The sequence below is a fragment of the Ctenopharyngodon idella genome, chromosome 22 (assembly GCF_019924925.1).
Source record: "Ctenopharyngodon idella isolate HZGC_01 chromosome 22, HZGC01, whole genome shotgun sequence".
NCBI classification, from domain to species: domain Eukaryota; kingdom Metazoa; phylum Chordata; class Actinopteri; order Cypriniformes; family Xenocyprididae; genus Ctenopharyngodon; species Ctenopharyngodon idella.
In genome coordinates, this window is record NC_067241.1 from 29,675,345 (window position 1) to 29,688,476 (window position 13,132).

The window sequence follows — 13,132 nt, forward strand, 5'->3', positions numbered from 1 at the left end:
ACGTGCCTGTATTTCACTAAATTAAGGGAATGAATAAATTGTGGGAAGGAATTATTAATTAGTGGCCATGATCTATCTTCCCCTATAAAAAATATAGGGGAATAGAATCAAGAGATTGCATATCCAGATACCTCACAAAATAATGGATAAGTGTCTGTGACCCATTAAAAATAAAGTTTGTTTTCCAGGAGTTTAGTTTTACTTACGTAACAGCGCATAAAATCCTATAGGCCTAGCCTATAAAGACTAAATAGGCCAAATATTTCAATCAAATAATTAACAGATTAACAAAATTAAAGAAAGAAAAAATGCGACAAATAGTAGTCTGTATAGCCTACTGAGTTTTTTTTGTTTTGACGCTCTCCATCACAAAGAAGTTGATGGAAAAGAAATTGAGACAGCGGAAAGCAGTAGGCTATCCTGTCTGTTTTCTTTATTTAAAAGAACACAATGTTCTGTTTTTATAGGCTATATACATTTAAGTAGACCATCATCTCAAGTGACTGGTTCAAGTGATTGCGCCGGCGCCTCGCGCACACACACACACACACACACACACACACACAGTTTGATAATTTATTTATACTTATTTACATGTTTGTTGACTATATTTATTAGGGCATTCATCAAGTAGAATGGTTTTGACTGATGGCGCTCTGAAAAGTGAACAGACGCGCGGAATTAAAGACGGTAAAAGTGAGTGGGGCCAACATCATTGGTCTTATAAAGTGGATGGGTCTTGCCCTACTCACATACAGTGGTTCATACGCCCATACCATTAATTTCCGCTCAATACACATTATTGTAAGCCATTTATTCATGTTCACACAGCGTGCATCTGTACTAGTCAATAGAAAGGCAAGAACCCATTGATTATAATCATTGATATTGTCTACACTGAATGCGGCATGGCCCGACGCGACAGGTCAAATCCCCAACAGCAAACGAATTCCCGTTATTTCTGACGCAGTCCACGCTCTTTGCAGCGGTCACTACAAGCTGTTGTGATGCGTCGCGTCCGGCATAGACACAGTGTTGCGCCACGCCGCCTGCTTCCAGTGTAGACATTATATTACTGATTATAATCAATGGGTTCTATTTCAGAATGAAAAATCTGCTGTTTGAAAATACATGTCTATAAAATTCTGCCATGAAAACATTTCAGTTGTGTTCAATTTCAAATGTTTAATATTCAAGTTTTAAAAAAATCTAATTCAGAACTATGTAAAATGCCACATAATATTCAATTTTAGTAAATTACACTTGTCTATAATTCAAATTTACACAATTCAAATTCAAATAGTATTGTCATAATCCTAGCTCCATAGAAATTTTGGTATTGATACCAACTACTGAAATATTGGTATTGTGAAAACACTTCTTCATATAGAATGTACTATTTATATAAATAAACATTAATATATCTTTCAATGAAATATTACTACTATGCCCTGGAAGAGGATTATTTAAAAACTATAACTATGAATTCAATTTCACAGCTGTGTCCCTAATTGTCAACACCGTCAGATATTATGAAAACATTAAAAATAATATGTTGTGTCTGTGTGTCACGCCGGGTTGCAGGAAGGGAAACACAGACGAAGAGAATCAATCCAAAATACTGGTTTAATGAATAATCCAACAGGCAGTCAGGCGCAACACAACATAATCAGAAGGTGAATGGACCAAGACTGAGTGAACGGAAGGAACTTAAGTAGCAGACTTAACGGGTAATTAATGGAACACAGGTGATACAAATGAACTAATGATGACGGTAACAGATGATGGCGGGAAACTGAACAAAGGAACATGTGACAAAGGAACATGTGACAAATGAAAACAAACCGAAAGTCCTTAAACTGAAACTAAACAGACTGTGACATTACACCCCTCCCAAGAAGGCGTGGCCTCACGCCGTGGAGGGAAAATGGAGGCGGCTTGGGAGGAGGACGAGGACGTGGCCAGGGGCAGGAACCAGAGGCAGTCAGACGGACGGAGGACGACGACCAGGGCGGGACTGAAGGAGGTAGCATCCAAAGAGGCGAAGGTAGGAGTGGCCAGGTGGATGCGACCCAGAGCTCAGCCAAAGCGATTCCCCAAGGTGGAGTCGACGGTGGTAGGAGCCATGATGGAGATGGACTTGGGGGGGGATGACCGACGGCGACAAAACCTTGGGAGGTGGAGCCCACCGCGCAGACGGAAGTCCGAGGTGGTGATGGAGTGCCAATGACCTAGGCGGCCGCGACGGAGCTGCAGCGACAACTCTGAGGCGGAGGTGGAGATCCGGAGAGCAGAAGATGAGCTGGTGCGACCGAGGGCAAAGGTGGAGCCTGAGGGAGGGTGGAGCTTGCCGAAGCCGAAGGGGTGAAGGGCCCGCAAGTCCGCAGTGGAGGCTCAGTGACGTCCGACCCAGGGGGAGCCGACGGTCCAAGGGAGCCCGGCGAGTCCGAATGCTCGATGGTCGATGCCGGAGTCGAGGGGAGGAGGAGTGTAGGCGCAGGAGCCAGGTCGACAGGTCGAGGCAGGACAGAGCACGACGAGGCTAGAGGCGGAGCAACAGGCTCATGACGCCCAGGAGGAGTAAGCTCCCAGCAGGACCACAATGTAGCCTCGCCACTGAGAGGAGGATGTGGTGACTCGTCGGGACTGATGGGAGACGATGATGACTGGGTGACAGGCTTGGCGGAGGTCTGGACGTGAAGAGTGGCACAGGAACCCAAAAAAATTAAAGTGTCCTTAATGGCAGTTAGCAGAGGTGGTGGGAGAGGCAGGTTGGGTGGGGATAACAGAACTGACGCAGCAGATTCAGATTCATAAGAATTCCAGGGACATAGGGAATTTATCTCACCACACTCATTGAAACTGTCCAGTAAGCCCATCTGGTGCTCGCTCTCAGTGGCGGGGGGGTCGGCGGGGCTCGCATCCATCCCCTCGAACTCCACGAGGTCTCCCACGGCGATGGACGGTGACGACACCCCTGGTCAGACTCACTGCGGTGCTTCGGCTCCAGGGCGATGTAGAGTTCCAACCTTCCATCCTCGGGCGTAGGCTCTAACATTGCGGCAGGCGGAAGCTTCCGGTCTGCGGGGGGCTCAGGCGTCGTCAATCGCGGTGGTGATGAGCTGGACTCTGGGTCTGGCCGGGTTCTGGATCGGGACCGCACGCATTCCAGAACAGGGTGTTAAGGGCGTCGTCCTCCAGAACGCTGTTGCTGGCCAAAAAACAGTTAGTCACAAATGAAAAAAAATCATGGCTCTCCTGGGCCACGGTGATGAACATTGCCCGTTCATCAAGGTAGGGCAGTCCGTTCATCTGTCACGCCGGGTTGCAGGAAGGGAAACACAGACGAAGAGAATCAATCCAAAATACTGGTTTAATGAATAATCCAACAGGGAGACAGGCAGTCAGGTGCAACACAACATAATCGGACGGTGAACGGACCAAGACTGAGTGAATGGGAGGAACTTAAGTAGCAGACTTAACAGGGGTAATTAATGGAACACAGGTGATACAAATGAACTAATGATGACAGTAACAGATGATGGCGGGAAACTGAACAAAGGAACATGTGACAAAGGAACATGTCAACACCATTGCACAAACAGCAAAAAAATTGTTTTTTAATTAAAAATTTAAAAGTAAATTAAAATTTCCCTCATTTTAGATAGCTACACTACCGTATACACTAAAAGTTTAGGGTCGCTACAATTTTTAAATGTTTTGGAACTAGTCTCTTCTGCTCACCATAGCTGCATTTATTTGATAAAAAACAAAGTTAAAACAGTAATATTGTAAAATATTAAATTTTAAATAACCATGTTCTATTGCCTGTGATCATGCAAAGCTAAATTTTCTGCATCATTACTCGTCTTCAGTGTCACATGATCCTTCAGATATCACTTTAATATGCTAATTTAATGCTCAAGAAACATTTCTGATTATTATCAATATTGAAAACAGTTTGTATAATAAAACCCACCCAGAGAAGAGAGCTGCATCTGTACATTTAAGCCCTGTAAAGCACAACTGTGTGAAGGTGCTCTAAGAAAAGTGCCTTACTGTGGTCAGATGAACCAAAAAAACTGCCTAAATATACAAGTCCTGAAGATTGGTCTTGCAAAATTACATATTTTCTAAATCGATTAGATGGTTACATGAATGACTAGTCAATTTTGAAAATATGTTTTGTACATCATGTGCTTTCTAGACACGTTTTATGCCTAATCTCAAGAATCAGTGGTCTACAGAAGCAGAAAAGAGTTGAAGCACAGTTTAGAACGAATGATGCAGAGACACGCTCCAGTTGAGCTGTTCATCGAGAGGGTCTCTGGTTACCATAACACAGCGGGAACTGAGGGGCCCTCTTGACCTTTAGACTTCCTGAAACAAAAGGAAGCTCTGTAGAGCGTGAGCTCACAGAGCCAGAGCCTGGCATCACCTCACATCCCAGACAAAAAATGTTAATTAAAGCCAGAGATTGAAAAGGTGGAGAGAGGAAGAAGAAAGCGAGGCAGGCATGAGAAGCAAATAGGAACTAGAGAGAGAGACAAAGACTTTGTGAAGCCCGAGAGAATGAAACAGGAGACAGAAAGAGAGTGAAAATATGAGAAGAGGAAGGAAAAGACGGAAGCGCAGGAGAGACGTATGGTGCATGGAATGATTTCCTCTGCTCTCAAAACTTCTACAATGTGCTGAATACTTCAGCTAACATTATAAATAAAAACATTAAAATTAGAAATAAAAATAAATATATATATTTTTTTTATTACTATAACGTCAAGACTTTTTTACTTTTGAGTTATGCGTTTACCAAGATAAAATGCACATAAACGCACTTCAGCTGACATTACAAGGCAAATATTTATTTTCTATTGATTACTGTATATACCTAAATAAAAATAACATGTTCATATACATATTACAGAGACAGTCCACATGCAGCAGCCTGAGGTTAGACGTCTAGATCAAGGCAAGGACACAATGGTAATAGCTCATTGACCACTCCTTAGTGTATTTGGACCTGCAATGTCTCTTTTTTCACCACTCCCAACAAACAGTTATTTGGTGTTTCATATTTGAGTACATAAGATTGCTATCTATAGGAAACGTTTGATCCTAGTCTTTTGTACTTTAATGTATGTGTTTGTATGATTACCTGTGATCACCAATCACAGACATGGGCATATTCAGTATGGTCACATCGCATTTGTACTGTAAGTTTAAGTGCATCATGACATATCTCGGACAAAATCAATGCACCACCTATTCGTTTAGAACACAATCATTACACCAAAACTATGGTTTCAATAGTTTGATTTGGCTGCATCATCATCAGTCTTTAGAGTCACATGATCTTTCAGAAAGCATTCTAATATACTAATTTGCTACTCAAGAAACATTTCTGATTATTATCAATGATGAAAACAGTTGTGGTGATTAAAGGAATAGTTCAGCCAAAAATGAAAATTTTCTGATTTATTACTCGCCCCACAGGCCACCCAATATGTAAATGACTTTAGGCTTTGGAGGAAAACAATCCAGGATTTTTCTCCATCTAATGCAGGTGAATATTGGCCAAAGTAGACCATTTTTGACGGTCCAAAATCCATATTTAGGCAGCTTCAAAGGGCTCCACACGAACCCAGCCCACAAATAAGTCATTTTCAGAAAGCAAAAAAAAAATTACATACCTTTTAACCACAAATGCTCACCTTAGTCTAGCTCTGCGAAAAATTGTTTACAAGTATGGAGAAGAAGTGAGTAAATAATCAGGAAATTCAAATTTTTTGGCTGAACTATAACTTTAAATTTTTTGTGGAAACCGTGATTTGTTTTTTTTTTTTCAGAAATTTTTGATGAAAAACAGTATTTATTTGAAACAGAATTTTCTGTAACAACGTAAAAGCCTTTACTGTTAATTTTAATCAGTTTATTGCATCCTAAAGTACTGTATCAATTTCTTACAAAAAAAAAAAAGACAAAAAAAATAAATAAATGAGCAAGTGTACATGAGCAACACTTTATGACACCTTTTCAACAACAATTCTGACATCAACATGCAAAAATCTCGGTCAGATAAGTACTGTATGTAATCAAGTAATGAGAGAGTGTTCCTTAACGAAATTCCTAATTGGTCAAAGGACCTGGCTGACAACGTTTTATTGAATTACCAAAGACCGATGTTAATACCAGTTAGAAACAAGGCAAAATAAAATCAGAGAGCTTCATCTATGGTTTATAGTGATGGAGAGAGCTTCATACCTTCCAGTTGGCCAGCTGCTGAGACTCAATGATCTTGATAAACGCTCCCATCAGAATCCCTGAAAAAGAAATCAAAATATATAGTGTACATTTAGTATTAGTTCAGCTCCTGTCAAACTACCCTTTTTGAAGAAGTAATTACCTGCAATATGAATTATTAACAAAAGAATAGGTTGAACCAACTAACAATATTTTGTAGTTTGCAACCAAGTATGGAAATTTTGTAGTTTGCAACTAAGGCACAGTTTGTCCAAAAATGAAAATTATCTTATTACTATTATTTTTATTTTTTACTATCATGTAATTCCTAAACAAATCTTTTTTTCTTTGGAACATAAAAGAAGATATTTTTTCTTTCCATACAATAGATCTTAGTCAAGGTGCCATATTTAATTTTTGTCAGAAATGAAAACAAGGCTGTGACTGACAGAAGTTCAGTGTGTTCAATGGACTATACTGTGGTTTAAAAACATGCCAAATGTTCAGCTATCGAATCACCGTTCCACAAATTTCAGTAAACAAAAACTCCACAAAACAGTTTTGAATGTTGTGAGTTTTGACATGTCTATACCTATAAAAAATCTTCTTTTGGAATAACATGAGTGTAATGATGAGAGAATTTAGATTTTTGGGTGAACTATCCCTTTAAATGTTTACTCTGCAACTGTCTTTAATAGCGTCGCACGCTAAGAGGAACTGATCAATCCCCAGGTAATCTTAGAGGAACTGCATTTGTGTTCATTCAGGCTCACATTGTGAAACAGGACAGCCGTTTCATACCTTTAATACACACCTACTCTTGACCTGATGACAGCTTACTCTCTCAGTAATAATTAATACATTTACTGCTGTACATGTGTTTACCTTAGATCAATAGCGTCCCCTCCCTTTTTGTCCTCGCTGTATCTTATTTAAGTCTATTCATTATTGATAAGTAAATAGATTGTTCTTCAAACAGAGTGATCTGATTTCTAAGAGACATTGCTTAGTCACATGCAACAGGAACATGTTCCGTTTTGTGTTTTTATCAAGTGCTTCAGCCGACATTGAATAGAAACGTATAAAGAGGAATTGTGAGGTAAAAGTGCAAGAGAATGAAATCATAAAGACACTTACCCAGCGAGACCACAGCCACACTCTCAGGCAAAAAGTGGAGCTTGAATTTGATCAGCAGGTGCACCAATATAATACAAATACCTAAGGAGAAAAGAAAAACAAAAATTAAAACTGACATAACCATTCCCAACAAAAAAGTTACTTTAGTTACTGCAATAACAGTGACATCTTGGTATCGGCACCAGTCATCAAGCTAAGAATTTTTTTTTTTTTTTTAAAACACATTAAATTAATTTATTGTTTTACTATAACAAGTAATTAAGGCAACAAAATAAAAAATCTTAATTTCAAATCAGCATATCAGAAGGATTTCTGAAGGATCATGTGACACTGAAGACTGGAGTAATGATACTGAAAATTAAGCTTTGATCACAGGAATAAATTACATTTTACAATATATTCACATAGAAAACATTTCTTTTAAATTGTAATAATATTTCACAATATTACAGTTTTTTTTACTGTATTTTGGATCAATTAAATGCAGCCTTGATAAGAAGAAACTTCTTTCAAAAACATTAAAAAAAATTTACTGACCCCAAACCTTTGAATGGTAGTCTATGTATGTTAATTAAAGGTTAAAGAAAGGGTTAAAAAATGTTTGTTTGTTTTTTTATGTTATTAATTATTTACATTTTTGTATGTACTTATTTCTTTCTTTTTGCCTGCTTTTTTGCAAATGGATTTTTTGTGTTTAATTTTAAATATGCAATAAATGATACACACAACAAGTATCACTATTCAATATGCAATATCATATGTCTACATTGTCTAAAAGGTAAAAGGTTTAGTCAGATATAAAAAGACAGGAGAAGATGAATTGTGAGTGTGCTGTGTCACTGTTACCCATTGTAATGTGTTGTCCAGGTTTATAATTACACTTTAACCTAGATTAAACCTCCAGTGTCACATTATGAAGACATTATTAACGAATTCAAGGTTTGAAAACCAACATGAGACCTCATCTTACGCAGAGCTGGTCAGTATGTAAGACTACACTCAGGAGGAGTTATCCGGTACATAAACACAAATACAACACACCGAACACAAACATTAACTCTTGACATCACAGGGAGACGCATCACTGCAGAGGGCCGCCAATCCCAAAACATCAACATGTAACTTGAAACCTGTAAGCTTTTAAATAACACACACAAAAAAAAAAAAAAAACATATGAGGAGTTTCACTGTGACATCATTGATTCAGTGGTGTCAGGTACACAAAACCAGGCGTAACCCTTAGCAACGGAGGAGGAAATACTGTCTGATGACTCACCAACCATCCCATTTCTTATATAAGGAAAGCTTTATATTTAGAGCAAGCAGAGGGAAAAGGCTGAATTTTCAGCATAATTTCTCCGATCTTCAGTGTCACATTTACTTCAGAAATCATCATAATATGCTGATTTGCTGCTCAAGAAACATTTCTGATTATTATCAATGTGGAAAACAGCTGTGCTGCTTCAGATTTTATGTGACGGAGAACTGTGATATATTTTTTCAAGATTTTTTTTTTGATAAATATAAAATGTTCAAAAGAACAGCATTTATTTTATAAATTTTAGAACAATAGCATTTATATTTGATAAAATGTTAAATACACTGTTAAGAAATTAAGTAAACTGTTAAGAAGTTATTTATTTATTTATTTTTTGACATATTCCCATCAGCCAGACTCCTCCTCCTCAAAAAACAAAAAACAAAAAAAACAACACTGTCCACTGATGATGGTAGACAAATGGATGTTGGACTCAATGACAAATGGGCGGCCTGGGGCCAGCTGCATAAACATAGCTATTATATTAAGACAGTTTTAAGATCTAGTATGACCCACTAGCAGTTAGTCAAGGGGCAGTCATTACTTTTTAGTATTAAATTAGGATAATCTATGTTTTTATGTAACTGCCTTAAAAAAGTTATGAACAGTCTCAAAGAAAAAAAAATGATGACTAACTTTTGGTTTATGCAACCAGCCCCTGCTGGTCTGATAACTGCACAAGGAAGAAGCACTATACTTAACCTGCCATAAAATCTAAAACCTACTGCTTCATCATATAATGACACCCTTATCTTGAGGTTACTGTAGTCAGCCGGATCTGGTCTGTATCCAGAGCAGATGTGGACCTACACCTAGAGACAACCACAACGCAACCCTGAACGTCAGCGTATACCACGTCAACTAGACGAGCCCTAGAGATGGATCCCATGCAAAGATCCTCAAGCAATCCTCTGGAGAGAAATCCTCTGCACAGACCCTAGGGCCAGCTTAAACTCCTCCTCCCTCCATATGCTGGCATGATGTACCCTGATCTTCAAGCAGAAGGAACTGGGTGAAATACTGATACTGAATAATATCAATCCCCAATCTGACCTGCGATGCAGCCAGGAATTAAACCACACCATGTTGGTTTGTTTGGCCAGAGAAGAACTGGCTCCCCGACTGAGCCTGGTTTCTCCCAAGGTTTTTTTCTCCATTCTGTCACCTGATGGTGTTTGGGTTCCTTGCCACTGTCACCTCTGGCTTGCTTAGTTGGGGACCGCACTGACACTATTGGATGAGAACTGAACTGATGATGACATCACTGTTTTCTACAGAGCTGCTTTCTAGATGAACTAACCTTATACTACAGAGCTGCTGAATGCTCGAATCTGATTGATTGACCAACGTTCTAAGGTGTGCAATTATTTTCAGGGAAACGCACAGCTAAAGTAGTTCTAGGCAGGTTTTGACTGCACTGCAGTTCCATATCACTTCGCCAAATGATTTCAGTTATTTCAATAGGTCCTACAGCCTACAACCGCAAAAGAAACAAGGACACTGACCAAGCAAATAAATATAGTAAACAACAGGATGAAAACGACAAATTATTGTCATGGTTTTTGTCACAAAATACGTTTTATTGTGTCCTGAATGCACATACTCTCTCCCGCTCTCTCTTTCAAACGTACACACGTACTATATAGTAAGGACACACACTCGCACAGAAACAATTTGTCAGCACTGCTCTGATAAAAGAATCAGTAAAATAGTTTAGCAACTTAAAAGCTACATGACATTTCTCACCAGCAAGGTAATAAGTGAGCGGTTCTTGAGGTAGATAAACTTATAGTTTCGCTATTAGTAGAGACACTGCTGCTGTGAGAGACGCACAGACTCAAGTAGGCTAATTCACATATGCTTATTCTATTGAGTGTCTTGAGGTATGGTAACCATAGTATAAGTGGAATAATTGACTCTGGGCTGTTGAATTCTTAGAAAATAATGCACACCTGAGGTGTAACGCATTACATTAAGAATTCAACGGCTCATTATCAATTATTCCTTATTTGATGATCTTTACACAGATATTGAACAGAACTGAATCAACATTGAACTGATTTCAACTGAACAATGACACTATTGTCTTTTTAGAGCTGCTTTACAGCAGAATTGAATGACATTTGCATCACTGAATCATTATTTTCCCGTTATCACTGTAAAGCTGCTTTGAAACAATCTTTATTGTATAAAGCGTTATAAAAATAAAGGGGACTTGACATTGAGCATTGTGTGCTTTCAGCTTTGTTGCAACAGTTTGGGTAGTACCCTTTTCTATCCCAGCATGACAATACCCTTGTATAGACACACTTTACTGAGTCTGGTGGACTTGACCGCCCTGCCTGAAGCCCAGATCTCAACCCCACCACACACTTTTGGAATAAACTGGAACTCAAACTGCAAGCCAGACCCCATCGGCCAACATAAATGCCTGAATCACTGACGCTCCTGTGTCTGAACGGAAGCAAATCTCCAGCGCTGGGTAGTAACTGATTACATGTACAGAAATGTAGTACATGTAATTAGATTATATTAAGTTTTTAAATTCTCATAATCAGATTACAGTTACTTTTTATGGATTACATACATATTCATACAACGGTAGTAAATTATTAATAATTTATAATTTTTTAATATTTTGATTGTTTTTTTATTTTCAAATCATTTATAAAGTGATGTGACGTGTAGCCAATACTTGGAATGTGTTATCTGCATTTCACCCATTCAAGTGCGCACACACACACAGCAGTGAGTACTGAACGCACACACCCGGAGCAGTGGGCAGCATTTCTGCTGCAGTGCCCGGGGAGCGACTGGGGGTTCGATGCCTTGCTCAAGGGCACCTCAGTCGTGGGTAATGAGGGTGGAAGAGAGCACTGTTCATTTACTCACCCCACAAACATTTCCTGCTGGTACTAAGACTCAAACCCGCGACCTTCGGGTTTCTGAATCTCTAACCATTAGGCCACAACTGCACAACATATTCATTTTAATTTTTATGATTTAATTAATCATTCGTTTTTAATCAACTCTCAATCCCCCTGGCTGGAAACCCTGGCTGTAATGCTTAATGCATTTCATGTTTTTGATAAAGAATGGAAAATATTTTCTTTCTCCTTGTTTTTGTTTTTTATATATCAATATGGTACACAATAATTCCATTCAAATCTAAGTGATAAACGAGTTAGGTCAAAAGTAATCAAAAAATAGTCAGTCAGAAAACATTACCTAAATTAATGAGTAAATCTGCAAATCTCTGCATTCATGTTCCAGCTAGCCAAAAATGTTATGTTATATGTATTATCTTCCAGACTGTGTGTACCACTTAGGAAAACCTCAAAAAGTTGACCATCTCGCATTGGAGGAATTACCCCTGGTTTCACAGACAAGGCTTAAGCTAGTCCCAGACTAAAATGCATGTTTGAGCTGTTTTAACTGAAAGTAACTTGCACTGACATATCTTAAAATATATCAGTGCCATTGTTTTGTCTAAAGATGCACACCAGTGATGTTTTTTTTCTAGTGTACATTTATAAAAGCTACTTAAATACCCTAATTGAAATAAGGCCTAATCCTGGTTTAGCCTAAGCCCTGTCTGTGAAACCGGGCCTATGTGTCTCTCTTAAGCTTTTAACTGTCTCACACACACTGTCCGTCAATGATGAATAATAAGGAAATGCGGCTACACCCTGGAGAACTGAAATGCTTTAGATACTGTTCTGATACAGTTCAGTTATTAAAAGAAAAGAAATATGCATCATTCTCACATTGAGATAATTTTTGCCTTAAAAACAAATGGTGCTACCCACCAATGACCAGCAGGCTGAAGAAAATGGTCATCCCGCTGGACTGCTCCTCTTCCTGGGCTTTGACCCCCGTCTGCACTGGCAGGATGGGCTCATTTTTAGGAGGCTCAGGGGTTGTGGGCTTGGGCACAGGTATGGTGCTTTGAACAGTGTCATTGCTGGAGCTTTCTGTGTCATTTGACCTGTCAGAGGAATATATTTTATATTATTTTACATATTATTAAAAATTGTACTTTATAATCACTTTTCAAATTTAATGTACATATTATCAATGTACTTTAAAATATGAAGATATATCTCAATGACTAAAAGTGGCCTAATTTACCCCATGCAAATATATTTTTCAAAGATAGATAGATAGATAGATAGTTTTGTATGAGCATTTAGAAAATATCTAACTAATCATATATAACTAATTAACTAGATCATTAAGTAACAGACAGAAAAATTATCTTATTCGTACACCATGACAGTAGGTTGATGTACAGGTGCTGGTCATATAATTAGAATATCGTGAAAAAGTTCATTTTTTTATTGTAAATTATTTTAAAAAATGAAACTTTCATATATTCTAGATTCCCTACATGTAAAGTAAAACATTTCAAAAGTTTTTTTTTTTTTTTAATTTGTT

The 13,132-nt window shown here is 38.3% G+C and overlaps 2 protein-coding genes across 7 annotated transcripts in view; both read right to left on the minus strand.

The window, feature by feature from the left end:
- Positions 1–13,132, minus strand: part of LOC127505175 (uncharacterized) — a 456,255-nt gene that overhangs the window by 211,614 nt on the left and 231,509 nt on the right. The gene's annotated exons all lie outside the window — the stretch shown is intronic.
- slc9a8 (solute carrier family 9 member 8) overlaps positions 1–13,132 on the minus strand; it is a 198,944-nt gene that overhangs the window by 23,950 nt on the left and 161,862 nt on the right. For 2 of the 6 annotated variants that reach the window (XM_051880532.1, XM_051880529.1), the window contains exons 2-4: positions 12,505–12,683; positions 7,378–7,458; positions 6,262–6,320 (exon numbers count right to left, since the gene is read on the minus strand). The exons of 2 other annotated variants lie outside the window; for them this stretch is intronic. In XM_051880532.1, coding sequence (XP_051736492.1) covers positions 6,262–6,320; positions 7,378–7,458; positions 12,505–12,683 — 319 coding nt within the window. The remainder of the gene's footprint in view (positions 1–6,261; positions 6,321–7,377; positions 7,459–12,504; positions 12,684–13,132) is intronic. 2 more of the 6 variants (XM_051880534.1, XM_051880535.1) reach the window with 2 other exon arrangements.